The 17,200-nt window shown below is 39.8% G+C and overlaps 1 protein-coding gene across 4 annotated transcripts in view; it reads left to right on the forward strand.

The window, feature by feature from the left end:
* ZNF521 (zinc finger protein 521) overlaps nucleotides 1–17,200 on the forward strand; it is a 280,175-nt gene that overhangs the window by 14,109 nt on the left and 248,866 nt on the right. For all 4 annotated transcript variants that reach the window (XM_058692473.1, XM_058692469.1, XM_058692471.1 and 1 more), the window contains one exon: nucleotides 14,576–14,755. Coding sequence is in view for 3 of the 4 variants with exons in the window: in XM_058692469.1 (XP_058548452.1) it covers nucleotides 14,576–14,755 (180 nt within the window). In the remaining variant the exon portion in view is untranslated. The remainder of the gene's footprint in view (nucleotides 1–14,575; nucleotides 14,756–17,200) is intronic.

The raw sequence follows: 17,200 nt of genomic DNA on the forward strand, positions 1-17,200 counted from the left end.
GTTTCTATTCATTTACTTACTTGTTTGTTCGATTTACTATTTACAAATGTTGCTTCAGTAAGTATATACACATTCTTGCTGACATGTGTGATTGTTTATGTGGGATAAATTCCTAAAAATGGGATTGTGGGATAAAGGGAACATGCATTTAATGTCTCGATAGATATTGCCAGTGTGCCCTCCACAGAGTTAATACCAATTCACACTGCTTTTAGCAGCAGGGTTAGAGAGTATCTGTGTTTGAATACTTTATCTTTACTAATGTGACTTGTGAAACAAGCAAACTGGTATGTCATTGACATTTTAATTAGCATTTCTATAATTATGAGCATCTTTCCCTATGTTTATACATCATTTGTATTTATTTTTCTGCGAATTGCCTTTTTATTTCTTTGGCTCTTTTATCTTTTGATTTGAAAGAGCAGCTCATATTAATAAGAAGATTAGTCCTTTGTCTGACTTACGTGTTGCAAATATTTCCCCATTAGTCTTTTGACTTTGGGGGAGGTAATTTTTTTCTTTTGTCATACGGAAGTTTAAAATTGTTTATTTTCAGTTTTGTCAGTGCCTTCCCTTGTACCTAATAGACCTTGTGTCTGACATAGAAAGTTTATTTTCTTTTTTTCTTTTCTGATCATTCTTTGAGTTTTGTTTTTCCCAGTACACGGGCTTCAGGCCTTGTCTGTCCCCTTCCACCCCTGTGTCTCCAGCACCTAACCATATTTCTAGAAATACAGTAGTGCTTAGCAAACATTTAGTAAGTGAGTCAGTATAGTAGGGTGGTTAAGAGCATGGCTGTTAAGCCAGACGCCCTGGGTTGAAATTCTCATCTGGTTGACCTTGGGCGAGTGATTATATCACTTTTTAAAAAATGTTCATTTATTAATTTTGAGAGAGAGAGAGAGAGAGAGAGAGAGAGAGAGAGAGAGAGAGGAGGCATGCATGCTTGAGAGTGAGGGGAAAGGCAGACAGAGAGGAAGATAAAATCCCAAGCAGAGCCAATCTGTCAGTGCAGAGCCCTGATGTTACAAACCGTGAGATCATGACCTGAGCTGAAATCAAGAGTTGGTCGACCTGGTGGCCGACTGAGCCACCCAGGCGCCCTGATTATATCACTTTGAACTACAGTTTCTGTATCTCTAAGGGTAATAATGGTACCTAATTCAACGAGTTTTTGTGAGAATTAAGAGTTAATTCGTGTAAGCGCTTAGAACAGTATCTGGCAGATGACAAGTACCTAGTCAATGGTTTTTACTCCTACCCTCAAAGGTTTTCTGTCTTACGAGGAAGTGCATCCCATGGTATACAGCTCTTTTCCGTTCTAGAAATTTCTTCTTTGCTGTGGTTCAGGAGTAGCGATTTCTAGGTATCTGTGTGGCTGCACACAGGCTTTCCAGAGGCCTGTCTTGGGTGGGTTCCTTGCAGACATCTTCGTGAGGTTTAGTGGGTCATGGCTAAGCCCTTTCACACTGGCCAAATTAGCGCCTGGTTCCAACCTCCGTTATGCTTTTCCAACGTAGACAGAGTTCTGCAAGAAAAATTCTTGTAGAAATTCCAATTAAAAGATAACGGAAACATAAAGTAGAGCTAATTAATTTTAGAGCCTCTGCCATCTTTTTGGTAAGTCAGGTCTGTGTCTTTGAGGTTCTTTGCAAGAGGGCCAATGCTAATTTGCAAAGGTAGGCTAATTGTTCTTGGGAGAGGAACTAGAGGCAAATAATTCACATATCATTATGAAGGTTTAATCATAGTAGATTTATTAATAATCCTTAAATTAAAAAGGTAAATCTGGGCTTGGGTTTACAAAGGAATTAGCCAAACAAGGGGATGATTTTCTACATCACCATACTCATCAGTAAATTTACGTAGACGCATTTTCTTCGAGGCCTCAGAGTGGAATTCTGTGTTGTCTAGCATTTGTGAGTACAGAGTGTGAAGATGGAAGGAGAATACAGGAATACAGCTGCTGCTTGGGTGTTCAGTACCAGGCGGTGTCTGGCTGTGTCTAGCCACTGCTTTCATCTTATATGAAACCTCATTTGGGGGCAGATTGTCTGGAATTTCTTTCCTCTTTACGTCTTCTCCGTTCTGTCCTGCAGTAAATCCTAATGGTTCATTTTGCTTCATTTTCATTTCCCTCGCCTCCCCTTGCTCCTTCAGCCACAAGTTCTACTTTGTTTAGTCCACGAAGTCATCCGGTCCCTGCTCCTGGATTGCTGGGCTCTGGGGGTCCCTTCAGGCTTGAGAAACCCAGCCATCGGCCGCTGGTTGACCTGCACACTCGCCTGTCTGCCGATCCTCCATATAGACCCTTCCGTCTCTTTTTATTGTAACTAAATTATAACTGTCATAAAGTTGTCTTTGTTCGGACAAAGTCTAAAACCTTAATATATCCAATCAGATGACTTTCAAATAGCCATTTATACTTTTTCCCTTCAACCTTAATGCTAAATGAAGTGAAAGAAATAGTAATGAAAATCGGAGTGGAGAGAGCCAAGAGGATTGTCCGAGGCAGCTTTTAATGAGTGGAATATCCTTAAATGACAGTGAGTGACAAAAGAAATTCCACTTCAAGATCACTTAAAATAGATATTCTAGAAGACACTTCAGGAAGGGTGTTTTGGGGTAGAGTGATAGTTTGAGCCGAGAGACTCAGGGAAGAGGTCAGAAGCCAGGCAAGGTGCAGAGTGTTCTGAGGGGTCAAGGGCATAGAGCATCCGTCTACCAGTTGCCCCGAGACCTGAGAACTTCAGTGCCCCATCACAGGTCACGCCAGGACGTCGTGATGGAATAGGGAGGAGAGTCTCTCAGGCCCTTGATTTCTAGTTCTAGGAACTACCTTTCACGGCTGAATACATTCTAGACTTTGGAAGGAAAAGTGGCTGTCCCTGCCCCATTCAGATTCTTTACAAACACCCAAACCTGGGGCTCATTGCTCTCAGAGAGACACCTTCCTTATTGTAGTTTTAGCTTTCAAGGTCCTGGATGTACAACCAACATATCCCAGTGAGTTGACCTGGGGAACCCAGTGCCCGATGGGACCTGTGTTTAATCCTGCATGCTGTTGAACCCCTCTGTAAGCCTCATTTTTCTTATCAATGACATGGCAAGAATCTACTTTACATGATTATTGTATTAGATAACGAATGTAAGATGCCTAACATGTATCTCTGGCTGTTAGCAAGTTCCTACCTAGTAGCAGCTTTTTATTATGGAGGAGGCTCAGGCCTCTGAGGAAGCATGCACATTTTATCCTCTCTGTGTTTCCCTCTCCTGCAGAGTCCTGAGGTGAGACACAGTTCTGTGGCCATCTTGCCTCTTCGTGTAAAGCAGAAAATATTTCCCTTTTGGAGACAGCCTGAGAGAAATTGTGTGAATATTTACATTAAACGTTCAGTAACCACTCTCTACAATAAAAGAGGGCAGGTAATGGATGTGAGTTCACTGTTTATGGCAAATACTTTGCCTTTGGGAACATATTTAATGTGTCAGAAGACGCTGTGTATCTATTTCATTTGATCTGAAGTAAATCTTATGTCAGTCATTATTATTCCCATTTTATAGGTGAGGAAACTGTGGCTTATCAAGCTGGCATGGCTGAAGTAGAAAAAGAATGTAGACTTCTGGACTTGAAATGGACAGTCTTTTTAAGCTCATAGTTTTCAAACGGAAGAAGCCGAGACCAGTCTTAAGCCAGATCAAGAGGTGGAAATAATCCTCTGGCCACCATATTTCTCCTCTGCTGTTCCCTCTTCCTTTAAGCATTTAGATCTCAGCTCCCTCTCCTATTACACCTCCCCAGAGAAAGTTACTTGTACAAGAAAAAAAAATGTATTAGCCAGTTATACCTGAAAGAGAATTAAAAGCAGTGGAAACCTGACAAATCCCTAATTGTGTGATTAAAGGCTTTGGCTTCTGATAAAAGCATCGCATGCCTCAGAAAGCTGATCTGGGAGGTATTTTGGGGGAGGTGGTGCTGGGGTGCTGGAGGGAGGGATCCTGGAGTGTTTTTTGCATTGCTGGTGACGTCTCAGTAGAAATATCTCCTTAGAGAAACCGAGTAGGCTTTCAAAGGTCTTCCAGTGGATACTCTTGCTCAAAGGTCAGGAGATTTGGTAGGGTGGGGCCCACCGGTCTGAGTTATAGGAAAACCGTGAGTGGTGGTTGGACCTGCAAAATTATAGCAGTGGATCTGACTTAGGGTTGAATAACCTCCTGGTAATGTCCCTTAGCTGTTTTAAATACACCGTGTGGAGAAGCAAATTCCTATTTCCAACTGGCAGGTTACCATCCTGAAGCAATGTCTATTTTTTTTGGAAATGTGCTACTTTTTCATACAAATCTTCTTTGTTGTTGTGAAGAGATGGACACACCTTTGGGGATGGGTTACCCCAAGGACTGGTGGGACATCGATGCATTGATGTCATCTGTGGAAGGAGTTGGGCATGACACATCACCATTCCTGAGATGGCACGTGGTGGTTTTTTGTTTTTTTGTTTTTTATTTTTTTGTAGTGTTGTCTAAATATGAAGTTTCAAAAGGATTGGCTTTAAAAAAATAATAAAAGAGGCAGCCATAGGATTGATTAGATTAGATTCCTTATTCTTTTAAGAAAATAGGATGAGGGACACCTGGGTGGCTCAGTCCATTAAGCGTCCAACTCTTAATTTCGGTCCAGGTCATGATCTCACGGTTCGTGAGTTCAAAGCCCCACTTCGGGCTCAGGGCTGACAGTGCGGAGCCTGCTTGGGACTCTCTCTCTTTCTCCCTGTCTCTCTCTGCCCCTCCCTCACTCACACCATCTCTGTCTCTCTGAAAATAAACTTAAAAAAAAAAAAAAAAAGGATGAGATCTGACCCTTCTAGCTCACCATCTGAGAACAGGCATGCTCCTTCACCACATGTATTTACTGAAAGTTACGTTTCTGAATTTTATAGGTATACACATGTATATGTAGATCTGTGTATTAAATCACATGGTGAAAAAGCAAAATGATTAAATATGGGTTTTGTTTATCAGCCATTCTCTCTGATGTGTGATTGATTTAGTGGATTTTACTTTATGCATATTTGGAGATTATCTGATAATATATCATCATTTAAAATATATTTATATATAACATAAATACTATAAAAATATTTACTATATGCTCACATTATCTTGACAGGCCAGGATTGAAACAATATGAGTGAGAACATATTTCCAGAAACGACTATTAATTTATAGTTACTAAGATAATGGCATACACGTTCACTTTTTGTTCTATCTGGGTAGCTCTGTAAATTGTGTATTGATTATGCTAATGGCACTGGTGTCTTTATTAGTTGTCTGCAGATACATGCAGATTGAATGCACATTTGGTAAGGTTGTCATCCTGTGGGAAAAAAAAGTACATTTTTAAAATCTGGTTTTTGGAGAGATTGAGTTAAAACTAAAGAAAAACATTAAATGAACTCATGGAAACTTAAGGAATTGTGTTCTAGGAAGTGAAAAGTGCAGTTAAAAGTTAAAAATGATGCTGTTATATTTCCTTTGTTTCAAATTCATTAAGGCAAGGGTTGCAGAAATGGTACTAACTCAATAATGATCTATTTTTATAGTTTATTTTGGGTTGTGTGGCTTCTCTTGTTTTGTTTATCAAGCTGAAGGAACCTTAGACATTTAGGGTTGCATGTATTTTGAAATTTATTAGCCCAACTAGAGGAGAACAGAATGAATTTCTTTTTTTCCAATTATACATAAATTTTCTTGTATTTTGTAATAGCTCATAAGTCATAAATCACAGCTCCACTTTGTGCTCTGATCTTTCATTATACAAACATGTACCTATTTGGTAAGATTTTTCTCTCTCCTTTTTCCTCTTGCTGAACCATCATGGTACCAAAGCAGTTATTTAGAAACCACTTTCTTATCTTCTTGAATGGGATCACTTCTTAGAAATGTGGGCCTTCCTCTGTGTGCCAGCTAAGAAAGAAAATTAAAAAAAAAAAAAAACCTTCTAAAAATTTGGTTTCAAATCATTTTCCGCTTTATTTTAGTTACAGTTGGATCCCCGTTTGTTTGATAACCAGTAGGAACTGCTAAAGGGGAAAAAACACAACAACAAAGTTTTCGTATTCCTGGGTGATATGAGTCCATTTAACAGGATATTAAAGCCCCCAAATTTTGTGTTTAATTTACAACCTTGAGAGAAATCCAGGTGTCCAAGTTTCAAATACATTGTTTAAAATTTAGAAAAGGAATTTCCCAAATTAGGAAAAAAAAAAAAAAGGCAAAGTCATTAATCAAGAGAATTGAGTGGTAATTTGGGTTGATTTTTGTGAATGACATTGGACTTTGTCGTCTCAACGTGTGAAGATGAAAACTTCTATATTACGGCAGGATAAGGTTTCTTATTCAAAACCAAACACTTTCTCCCTAAGCTGTTTCAGGAATTGTTGAGATAGTTAACTTTAAGTGTCGAATTCAGAAGTACTGTTAGAATTGGCTGGGTGTCATCTAAAATAGCTGAAGTAGTAAGAACAGTTAGTAGGAGTATCAGAAGGTATGATGTCTGGAATACAAAGGCTTTTTGCCCCAGATTTTCTTTTGCTGCGGGGGGTGGGGGTGGGGTGGGGGGTGGGGGGGGTAGGGGGTGGGGGTGGGGGTGGAACACATCTTCCTGGCCGGGCTGCTATAGCTGCAGTTTATTTGTTACGTTTAAAGAGGAAATAACTAGACCCTCTCCCAAACATTCAAACGTCTTAACTCCTAGGTTCACGTGCGTTTCATTTATTATCGTAGTTGTCCAAAGAAACATTTTGCAATATTTTCTGAAGGAAGAGATGTGAGACTCAATGGCTGTTTTCGTTTTTAGTCACATTTTGGATTTATTTTCCCTTGGCTTTGTGTATGTTTGAGATAGAACTAAATAAAAAGAATCTCACCCAAGACCTAAGTCCCCAGAAGAGTCATGGGGGCCCTTGCAAATGTCTTGCACTGGATTAAAGAGTGTGATTGTGGTATTTCTGGCCGATCTGTCTCCAGTTTTGGCTTCGGTGGGATTATGAATAAAAGGCAAACTCTGGGTGTGAACATAGTGAGAAAAGTAAGTCATTAACCTTGATTAATACACCCGTTTTAAAACCAAGGCAGCAAGTTCATCTCAAGGAACGACTCTACCACAGCCGGTGCCTGACAGTTATTAGACGGCTCCCTACTTTCTTATGCCAACACTCAGCGCTAAGTCCTGTTTCTGGAGTGGCTCCTGTGCCTTTTTTTCTGCCATTGAATGTTTTACTCTCTTCTCTCCTTTCCTCCCTGATGTCATAGCCTCCAGACTAGTCTCCCAGCTTCCAGGTCTGGTACCCTAACAACCCACCCTCTCCTTTAGTAATGGAGCATCTTTCTAAAGTGTAAACAAGATCTGTGACTCTCCTTACAGTCCTCTGGTGACTTCCCGTGGTGCTGAGGTTAGCATGTGAACATTTAGCTCACAGTAGTTCCTTCATGATCTAGCTGTGTTTCCAGCCTCCTCTCTGCCAAGGCTCCCCTTTTCCCCACTCTGTCCAGTGCCTATCATTTGAACGGCACAGAAGAACTTGCACTTCCTGGAAGGCATCTTGTTGTTTTATACATCTGTGAGCCTTTACATGTGTTTCCTCTGTTTGAAGAGCCATTTTCTACTTGTCCTCAGGGCTACCCCATTCTTTAAAACTTAGCCCAAGCTGCTCTTCTTTAGGTAAAACTTTCCTGCTCTGCCCTGTGGGATATAAATGCCGCTGGTCTGTGGGCTTCTCCATCTGAGTACTTATCCGGCCTTCTGCACTCATTGTTTTACTCATCTATTCCCCCCACCCCCGCAGTAGTGCTTGCCAGCCCTTCTGATATTATGGCATATGCAAAAAAATGATAGGTTTTGAATGGCACACTTGGGTGAGTGGAAGGGCAACAGGCCCACGGTTTCCCATTATCCCAAGCTGTACCTGGCCACTGCGAGGGCCGAATGGATGAGTATCCTCCAGCCCCTGACTGCACCCACTTTTGACCTGCCAGTCGGGAACCCCTGCAGCGATTGCAGGCTCCTGGGGACAAGGACCAGGTCCTTAGGCTTTGCATCTCCGGGGCCTTAGCCAAATGCCCTACTGAGCATAGGTGCTCAGCAAACATCTGTTTGCTGAAGTGTGACTGGGCGGCCATTGTAATTCAATCTGAAACTTTAAGTGCTTTTAAGGCAGTAGTGCATTTATAAATGCTCTTTGTATGAAAGTTGGAGTGCTGAAATTCCTTTCTTCTAAATTTCATGTGAAGGGTAAAGGGGGACTAGGTAGAAGAACTAACTTGGGGTAGGATTCTGATCGGAAAGGGAGAAACTTTTTATTTGGTTCCAAAGTGTATGGTTCTGTTGTTGTTGTTGTATTTAACCTCTCCCCCGTAGCATCCTCCTGCAAAGAGTTTCACTGTAGATAGAAGAGTGGTAATAAATTCATGTTTGGCATGTTCTCCTCGATAATAGTGCATCTGTGATATTTCTCTTTGGTCTTCAAGGACCGCAATAGACCTGTATAACAATCCTGCAACACCGCGGAAGTTCTAAATTCAACAGCATGATTTTGTTTAATATAGAGATCTTTCTTTCTGTCGAAAAATATTTTATAGACAAAGGAAAGAACATGTACATGAAAAGGTTTTTTTTTTTTTTCTTTTTCCTGTAAAACAATTTAATAACTTTCAGGGAATAGAGTGGTTAAAAATAAACACTGCAGAAAACATAAAAAGAGCCCACTTTTATCCTTAACCACATGAGCTCTTCGGACCTGTTGGTGCCAGCCAGGTGACAGCAACGGCCGGCATCGTCCTGCCAAGCCGAGGACTCCTTTCGGATGCTCCTCCTTGGCCACTGCCCTGGTTGCTTTTGTTTTTGTTCTGTTTTGTTTGTTTACCTTTTCTTGACAGTAGAAAAAAATGAGGCATCCGATCAGCAGGCGGGTGTGGGCCAGACGGCTGCACAGTCTGGTAATGCTGCGTTCCTTCATTAGAGCCTGCTTGCCATTTTGTAACAGTGTGCGATTTATTTTTCCTAAATCTGTTTTCATCTTATGGGATTTCAAGTTAGAATGCATAGCTAGAGCCCAGAAAGCACAAAATAATGATCCCGCCCTTTGGTTTTTGAAAACTAGGAAGGCTTTCTGCTCCCTTTTTAACTCTTTGTAGCCCGCAGGGTAACTTTTTCTGTGTTCTTAAAAAGTATCAAGATACATCTGGGAATGCAGTTTGAACACACTTGTAAGGGAAGAGTGATTTTGGACATGGTTTGCTTTAAACAGATAAAATTTGATTTTCTTTTCTTTTTTTATGTTTATTTATTTGAGAGAGAGAGAGAGAGACGGAGTGCAGAGTGTGAGCAGGGGAGGCACAGAATCCAAAGCAGGCTCCAGGCTCTGAGTTGTCAGCAAAGAGCCCAATGCGGGGCTCAAACTCATGATCTGTGAGATCATGACCTGGGCCGAAGTCAGACGCTCAACCTACTGAGCCACCCAGGCTCCCCTGATTTTCTTTTTAGGCACAGGACTTCTAACTATGCCAGTAAATCCTAAAGCTAGCTGTACGTACACATGTGAACTTTAAAAACAACATTAGGCAATTAATGATTATTGGGCACGATGGCTGTCAACCTGAGGTTCATCATTTGTAGTGATTTGGGGGATCTGAGTGAGAGTTGCATTTGTATAAATTATTTGTTTACTTACTCATCATAGAGTTTCTGAAAATAAGACCCCAGGTTATAATTCTCTTCTTATTTTTAGATACAATCCGTGGAAGAAAACTCAGGCATCTTTCTCAAGTAACAAAAGTGTTGTATTTTTATCAGTCCACTAGTAGTATAGTGTTGTGCCCACTTTTCCTGAACATTTATTATTTTTTAATAGCTTTAGGTAATTTAAGGTCCAGGAGGTCACATCATCACAATGAAGCCAAGAATTGCTTTATTTTTTGTTTTTATTTTTTTAAGGCAGTATGCATTTTTTAGTTGCTGATTTCTTGAACTTCCTGGCACTGTGTGCGTTGCTTTAAGATTGAGTAATTCATGCCATGGCTGTTTAATCTGGTGAAAAGCTGGCTATGACCAGAGAAGAGACCGTTAGGAAAAGGTCATGTTTTAAGTTTGCGTGTGCGTATAAGTGGAGTATTTTGGGTTCATTCATCTCTTGCCAATCTTAGTTGTTAAGTAATCTTCTTGCATTCCTATTTACATCATCCCCAGAATTTTGTGTTTCTGCCGCTGTCATAAAAACTGACTCTGGTCTGTAAGGTAGAGCTTCGTGCTTGGAATTAACCAGGAAAAGCCTCATTTATATCTCGTGCAAGAAGGACAGAGGGCCTGCAATGTGTGCTGGCTGCCAGAAGTTTTTATAGTAATACTTTGTATCTAGGCTCTGGCTCTTACCATTAAATGTGCTTTTTATAGAGTACCGAGTTATAAATGTAGTGCAGCTACGGCATATTAATCTTACTGCAGAGATTTAATGAGGCAGTTGTTTTGCGATGGACACTAGTGGGAGCAGGGAGCGACAGAGTTTTACTTTACCACTGAGCTGCAGAAATATTCCTTGCCTGGTAATAATTATAACCACATGATCTCTTAGTTTTTCTTTCTTTTGCCAGTGCTTTTCCATGCAAAAGTGGCTTGGAAGGAGGTCCATTTCTAGGCAGTGAAATGGGTTGGAAATTGGGCTGTTTTCTCAGTGGTTTGACATTTTAGCTTTGATCAGGCATGGGATCCTTGTTGCACAGAGAGAAATATGTAAGATGAGTTTCAAGAATACAGATAGTCTTTGCCAGTCCACTGAGATGGCTTTTAGATATTCATTACTTTTACTTGACTTTTATATAGGTTATAAAAAGTAAATGTGGTGAAACCTCTTTTTACATGGACAGAATAGAATTTCTGCTGGTTGGCCTTAAACTGATCCCACACTTGAAATTAATTGAAGTCCATGGGTTTATTGCCTCCAACACTTTTAAGCCAGTGCAATTTTTCATTTTCCCCAAAGTTGAAATTTTATGAAACCGAGTTATGGCAGTAACAATCCTTATGAAGAGGAGGATGAGAGGGAAAAGCACCACCTGCCAGGGATCATAATAAGGGGGAAAACATACTTCTTTTAAATTTCCATTTATAAGTGAAGTTAGCAAAATTGGAAACCGAGAGCCGCCATTTATTTCTGTAATAATAGTTGTGTCTTTGTTCCAAAATTAAGTCTTTTATCCAGGTTATTATGAATCCCGCGCTTCGTAGCACCCTTCTGAAGGGATGAACCGACCAATAGTGCAGGTGCGGGTGAGATCATGAGTGGCGGATGTCACGTGTTTGAGTGGCATCCTTTAGGTCAAAGGACAGAGAGCTGCAATGAGGAGGGGTTTGTAGCTGTAGCTCAGGGGGTCTGTGAATATTTAGAAACCCTACCCTTTGGGGGAGTTGGGAACACAACAATTGGGTTGAAAAAACAATTGCCCTTCTTGAAGTGGTGTTGGGAGCAGGGCAGTACTTACGGGCATGGACCTTGTATTTATAACCCCTTAGGTTGTAGGCAGAGATTTGAATGGCTTGCGGAGTAATACAATTATTTTTTATGATCGGATCTCAAAGGACTTTATAAAAACTACATAACTAAGGCCATGTGCAATTATTGAAGTGTAGCCACCTGTGGGAAAGAAATGGTTGACAACATAAGCTTTCCAGAATCTTCCGACATCCACTAACACTAGAAATGGAACCCCCTAACACAAATAAACATCTTTTGAATGGGCGAGAAATAATTCTTCGTGAAAGTGGGGGCTGGAAAACATCTATTCTCACCGAGAGACAGAGAGAGTGAAAGAGAGAGAGAGAGAGACTGAGATTGTAGCACTGATTATGCCACGGCATCATAGGCTATAATCGCACCCACCCCCCCAGAGGGTCCCTCTTAAGTGGTGACCTAAAAACAAATTCGCCAGTTGGCTGGAGCAGGCATCCTAAAGTTGCGGCAGAAGTGAATAAGCTTGACTGACTTCAGTCCCTGAAGGGTTCTATCTGTAAATGCAGAAGTGGAAGCAAAAACATTTTTTATTAGTCTTAAAATGACCCTGATTTTAATAACTAGCCACAGTGTCAGAAGCGTGGACTGGAGTCGGTCTTTCGCTTTTAAGAGCTCAAGCATCATGCATGCATGTGTTCCTATTTGTTTGATAGTTTTGATACTGGATTTGTGTGAGGTGTCCATATTCTTGCATAATAAGGAAGGCGAGTTTTTATCATTTTTCTCTGCGTACTACTTAAAGTATTCAGAGCGTCTTCTTATTTAAAAAACAAACAGGCCTGCAAACTCGATGCATGGCATTTAAATAATCATATTGAAATTCAGACCTAGCACCCACATTTCCCTCAGTGCTATCAGTTTTATGAGAAACTGGAAACTGCGGCTACACAATGGAGAGTATTCAGCGTGTGTGCGTACTGCCTTCCAACAAGTGTTCGGTGCTGTGAGGACCAGCTTGCCATAATTGGGGCAGTTATTTATTTTCCTGAATTTCTCTCTAATTTGGCAGTATTTTACCACTTAGTTTTATTTGGTTGGAGGTCTTTGAACCACCGCCTGTTTGTTCTGTCTGTAGCTCTAGGTGAAATATTTGAAGGCAGTAAAGTCAAATGGGAGGGATCACAGTGTCAATTTGGGGAAATGTAGGCATGTAGGTACTTTTTAATTTGGTGGTACCTGATCTGTTCCTGTTTATAGAAAAAATACCAGTAAAGGACTTTTTCATGTACTCCCCGCCCCCCTTTTTATCATCACTAAATAATATTTACTAAGCACTCACCTGGACACAGTGCTGTACTGGGCATAGCACTAAGACAGACAAAAAAGAGCCTGTGATTACTCCCCCAGGAATGAGCACTCAAAACCCCAGTCTATTGAAATGGGCACTGTGTAGAGCATTGAGATAATAATTTTCCAGATGGCAAATCAACCCAAATTACCGATTCAGTTAAACACTACGTTCTTTAAAAACGAATAAACAAACAAACAAAATACTTGTTCTTTGAGATGAGAACTTTGTTTTTCTCATGAACCCAAGAGATTATTATATACATCGCAATGGAAGTTGATTTTGGCACATGCGAATCATTTGAAGGGTGGTGACAGAGTTACGTTCATTGCCGATGCGAAGAAAGGCTTTAGAACAACTGCCAGGAGGAAAGGGACCATACTGAATTGTAGAAGTGGGGATCATGGAAGCGTGTTACATGCAAGGCAGCGAAGAGCATTTCCAGACAGCAGGATGATGGTGTGGTGGCACTTACTGACTTTTCTAAGAAATCCGGGGCCAGTTTTGACTCTGTGAATTCTTGGCCAACATTTCAAATTTTTATCCTCCCATATTAAAAAAAAATTGACTACAGATAATACGTTACATATTTCTTAGGTATCTTGATACAACTCTTTTATAACCCTTTTATTGACTATATTTTGAGACATAATTTATTTCTGACTTCAGAGGACTTTTTGCTATTAGAAATTAATGTCCCATAAATTATGTCGTAGATTATATTGCCCAATTTCCCCTAAAGAGGCATATTCTCTCTTTCCTTTCCTTCCCCACCTTTGCTTTCCGATAAAGAGGAGGGCTGGCACCAGAAGGGTTGGGGGCACTTCTCTAAAATGAGCCAAAGGACAGCACGTAGAATCAAAAAGTATTCAAAGTATTTGTTGTGCTCTAAGTAAAAATATTATGTGTGCTTTACTCTTATTCCCCCATGCTGTTTATATATCATTCTGAGGGGTGGTGGAATGGACCTGTTTTTAGTTTTCCCGCTATGTAGCTTTTTGACGTTTATAATGCCAATTTAAGTTATTGACTTCATTATAATTTATAATTGCTCTTTGTATATATTGCCCCCCCCCTTTTGTTTTTGGTGATTGCTTGTTTGAAAATGAGAGACATGCCAATGTATTTACACTTGAATCTGTGTTGGTAAGAATGTTTTGCTATGTGCTAAGGGCTTATTGTGCTATCGCTGTCTAACAAATAATGGGGTAACTGTGTGTTTTGACCAGTTTGTAAGTAAAGGTCAATTTCGTGCTTATGGTAATTAGCTTACTTATTCTAGACTTTTGGCTAATTCTGGTAATTTCCCGTGAAACAGTATATTTAGCAGAAAGGGAATTCATTCTTAAGCATAGTGGTTTTTTCCTTTGCATTGGAGACTTTAATTTTAAAAGTGCTTTATCTCTATCTTTTAAGCAAAACCCCCGAAAAGCCCATGAAAAATGGCAAAGTTCGCCTTAAGGGTGGACGGATAATGAATTATTTGAAGGAAGAGATGAGAAAAGGCCTGTGTGATGGAGGGAAGGAAAAACTTCAGTCACCATGAACTGACACAGCTTAGGGAAGGCTCACTTTGGGTTCTTCTGGAATAAAATCTGCCACGAAGCCCTCCTTTCACAGCTTCTAGGAAAATGGTGCTTCTGTTTTTGGTAGCAAGAAGATTAAACGTTACTTTGAAAGAACCTGTCTTTAAACCCCTATACTTATGGTCTCGATTTTCTTTTAGACCCCAACTGTAAACTTGAAGACAAGACTGAAGATGGAGAGGCAGTAGACTGTAAGAAGAGGCCGGAAGACGGAGAGGAGCTGGAAGACGAAGCTGTGCACAGCTGTGACAGCTGCCTCCAGGTGTTTGAGTCACTGAGCGATATCACAGAACACAAGATTAATCAATGTCAGTTGACAGGTAAACAATACTTATCACTTCTTGTCTACGCATACCATTCTATTTCTGATTGTTTCAGTTCGTACCTTTTTTTTTCCCCCTCTTCCAATTGTTTTACTCCCACATTTGAAACGTAGGTAAGTCTAGAAGTGCTTTAGAAAGAATTCTAAGTTGGTGGTTTGTGGCAAACTCAGGTCATAGTCCTTAGATTATGAATTGTACCTCGAATTTTTTTAAATGTTTATTTATTTTTGAGACAGAGAGAGAGAGAGACAAGAGTGTGAGTGGGGGAGGGGCAGAGAGAGAGAGAGGGAGACAGGGAATTCGAAGCAGGCTCAAGGCTCTGAGCTGTCAGCACAGAGCCTGACGCGGGGCTCAAACTCAAGCTGTGAGATCATGACCTGAGCCAAAGTTGGATGTTTAACTGCCTGAGCCACATAGGTGCCCCTGAATTGTACCTAGATTTTAATAGCTAGCAGGTACATTTTTCTTTCTTTTTTTCCTAACTATAGTGATGTCATGCGGGTCCAGAATCTAACATGATGGTTAAAATAAAGTTAAAAAAAAAAAAAAAAAAAGAGAACACTTTGAATGTGTTTTCAAAGAAGTTAAGCATGGATTAACTTATTTTGATTTAAATATCGCTTCCTCAAGGGAACTTTCCGTGATGCCTCTCTGCCTGAGTTGGGTGCCTTTTTGTGTTCCCATAAAGGCCTTTGCCTATTCCTGCATTTCACAGTTTCCGATGCATGTGTTCACATCTCCCTGTTCCTCCTGAGACTGTGAACTCATGGATGGCAGCAACTGTGTCTTCTTCATCACCATACTCTCTGAGCCTTAGACAGTGCCTGGCCCACATTATGTTCCCACTAAGGTGTGGATGCTATTCTGCTATGCAGTTCATAGGACAAATCCAATTTAGTGGACGGGAAGCATGACGTGTTCGATTTAATTGTTGAATACAACTAAAACTCAGTTTGCCATATTTCTACCCTCTTTAAAAAACATGTTCTACAAGAATGGACTATATCAGCCTCAGTGGGACATTGTAGGCAGTTATTATTATTATTATTATTTTTTAGATTCATGTCATTTTTCTCTTGTTATTGGAAGCTGACATTCTATGGCTCTGTATGTGTTTGTAAATCTCTCTCGCTCTCTCTCTTTCCCAGCACAAATCTTTCTTCAATTAACCATGGGTAGGAAACATATTTAGTTAAACAAGCTATTCTCCAACTGTTTTCCATACAATATTAATATTAATATTAATTAATTAATATTAATATTTTCGTAAGATTTTAAAAGGTGTTCCATTTTAGCCAGGTTTTCTGAACAGATTTTTGTGGAAACGTTGGACTAAATCCAATTAAATAGACTTTTTTGTTAAAGTGCACTGTGGTTTTTCAAGAAGGGACTATAGTGAATATGTTTAGGCCATAGAATCTTCTTTCTTTCAGAAAACCCCGTACTCTTGATTGTATCTTAAATTTGGGCAGCAATGTCGCATTTATAAACATTGGTCATACACATAATTTTTTGTGGTTTTTAGGATTTTTGGTAACTTTTATTTTGTTACAGTTCCAAACTAACGAAAAATTGCAAAAATAATGCAGACAATGCCTATACATTATTTACCTGATTCACTGATTCAGTGATTAGTGATATTCCACCCCATTTGCTTTGTCATTATCTTTCTCTTTCATTAACTTAATCATTTGGGAGAAAATTGGTGACATCACGTCCTTCTAAATATAACTTCTGTATTTCCCAGAACGAATATTCTCTAACATGGACACAGCATACTTATCACAATCAGGAAGGTTAACATTTAAATACCATGGAATACTATTATTTAATCCACGATGAATATTTAAATTTGAATAGTTGCTTCAATAATGTCCTTTATAACTCTTTTTTCTTATCTAGGATGCAGGATCATGCATAACATTTATTTGTCATGTCTTTTTTGTTTCCTTTCACCTGGAATGATCTCTCAGCCTTTCTTTGTCTTTCTTGACCATGACATTTTTGAAGAGTAGCTACTTTACAGAATGCCTATCTGTATTTGGGTTTGTCTGATGTTTCCTTATGATTAAATTCAAGTTCTAGAATTCTGTGGTAGGAACACCACCCAAATGGTGTTGTGCTCTTCTCAGTGCATTAAGTGTGCAAGCGTGTGATGCTGGTTTGTCCTGATGTTGATGATATTAACATTGACTACTTACTTAAGGTGGTGTCCACCAACTTTCTCCAGTGTAATGTTACTATTTTCCCTTTGTAAGTAACAAATAACTTGTGGGGAGATGCTTTGACACCATATAAATATCCTCATCCTTATAAAACATCCATTTTAACTGTATAATTTTTGTAGTTATTAATTAGCCTTCCAACAATGTCCTTTCTTATTCATTCACTCATTTGTTAATTCATATCACCAGGGGCTTTTGGATTTTTATTTTATTCGGT

Source organism: Neofelis nebulosa, chromosome 11 (genome assembly GCF_028018385.1).
Source record: "Neofelis nebulosa isolate mNeoNeb1 chromosome 11, mNeoNeb1.pri, whole genome shotgun sequence".
In the NCBI taxonomy this organism is placed as follows: Eukaryota; Metazoa; Chordata; class Mammalia; order Carnivora; family Felidae; genus Neofelis; species Neofelis nebulosa.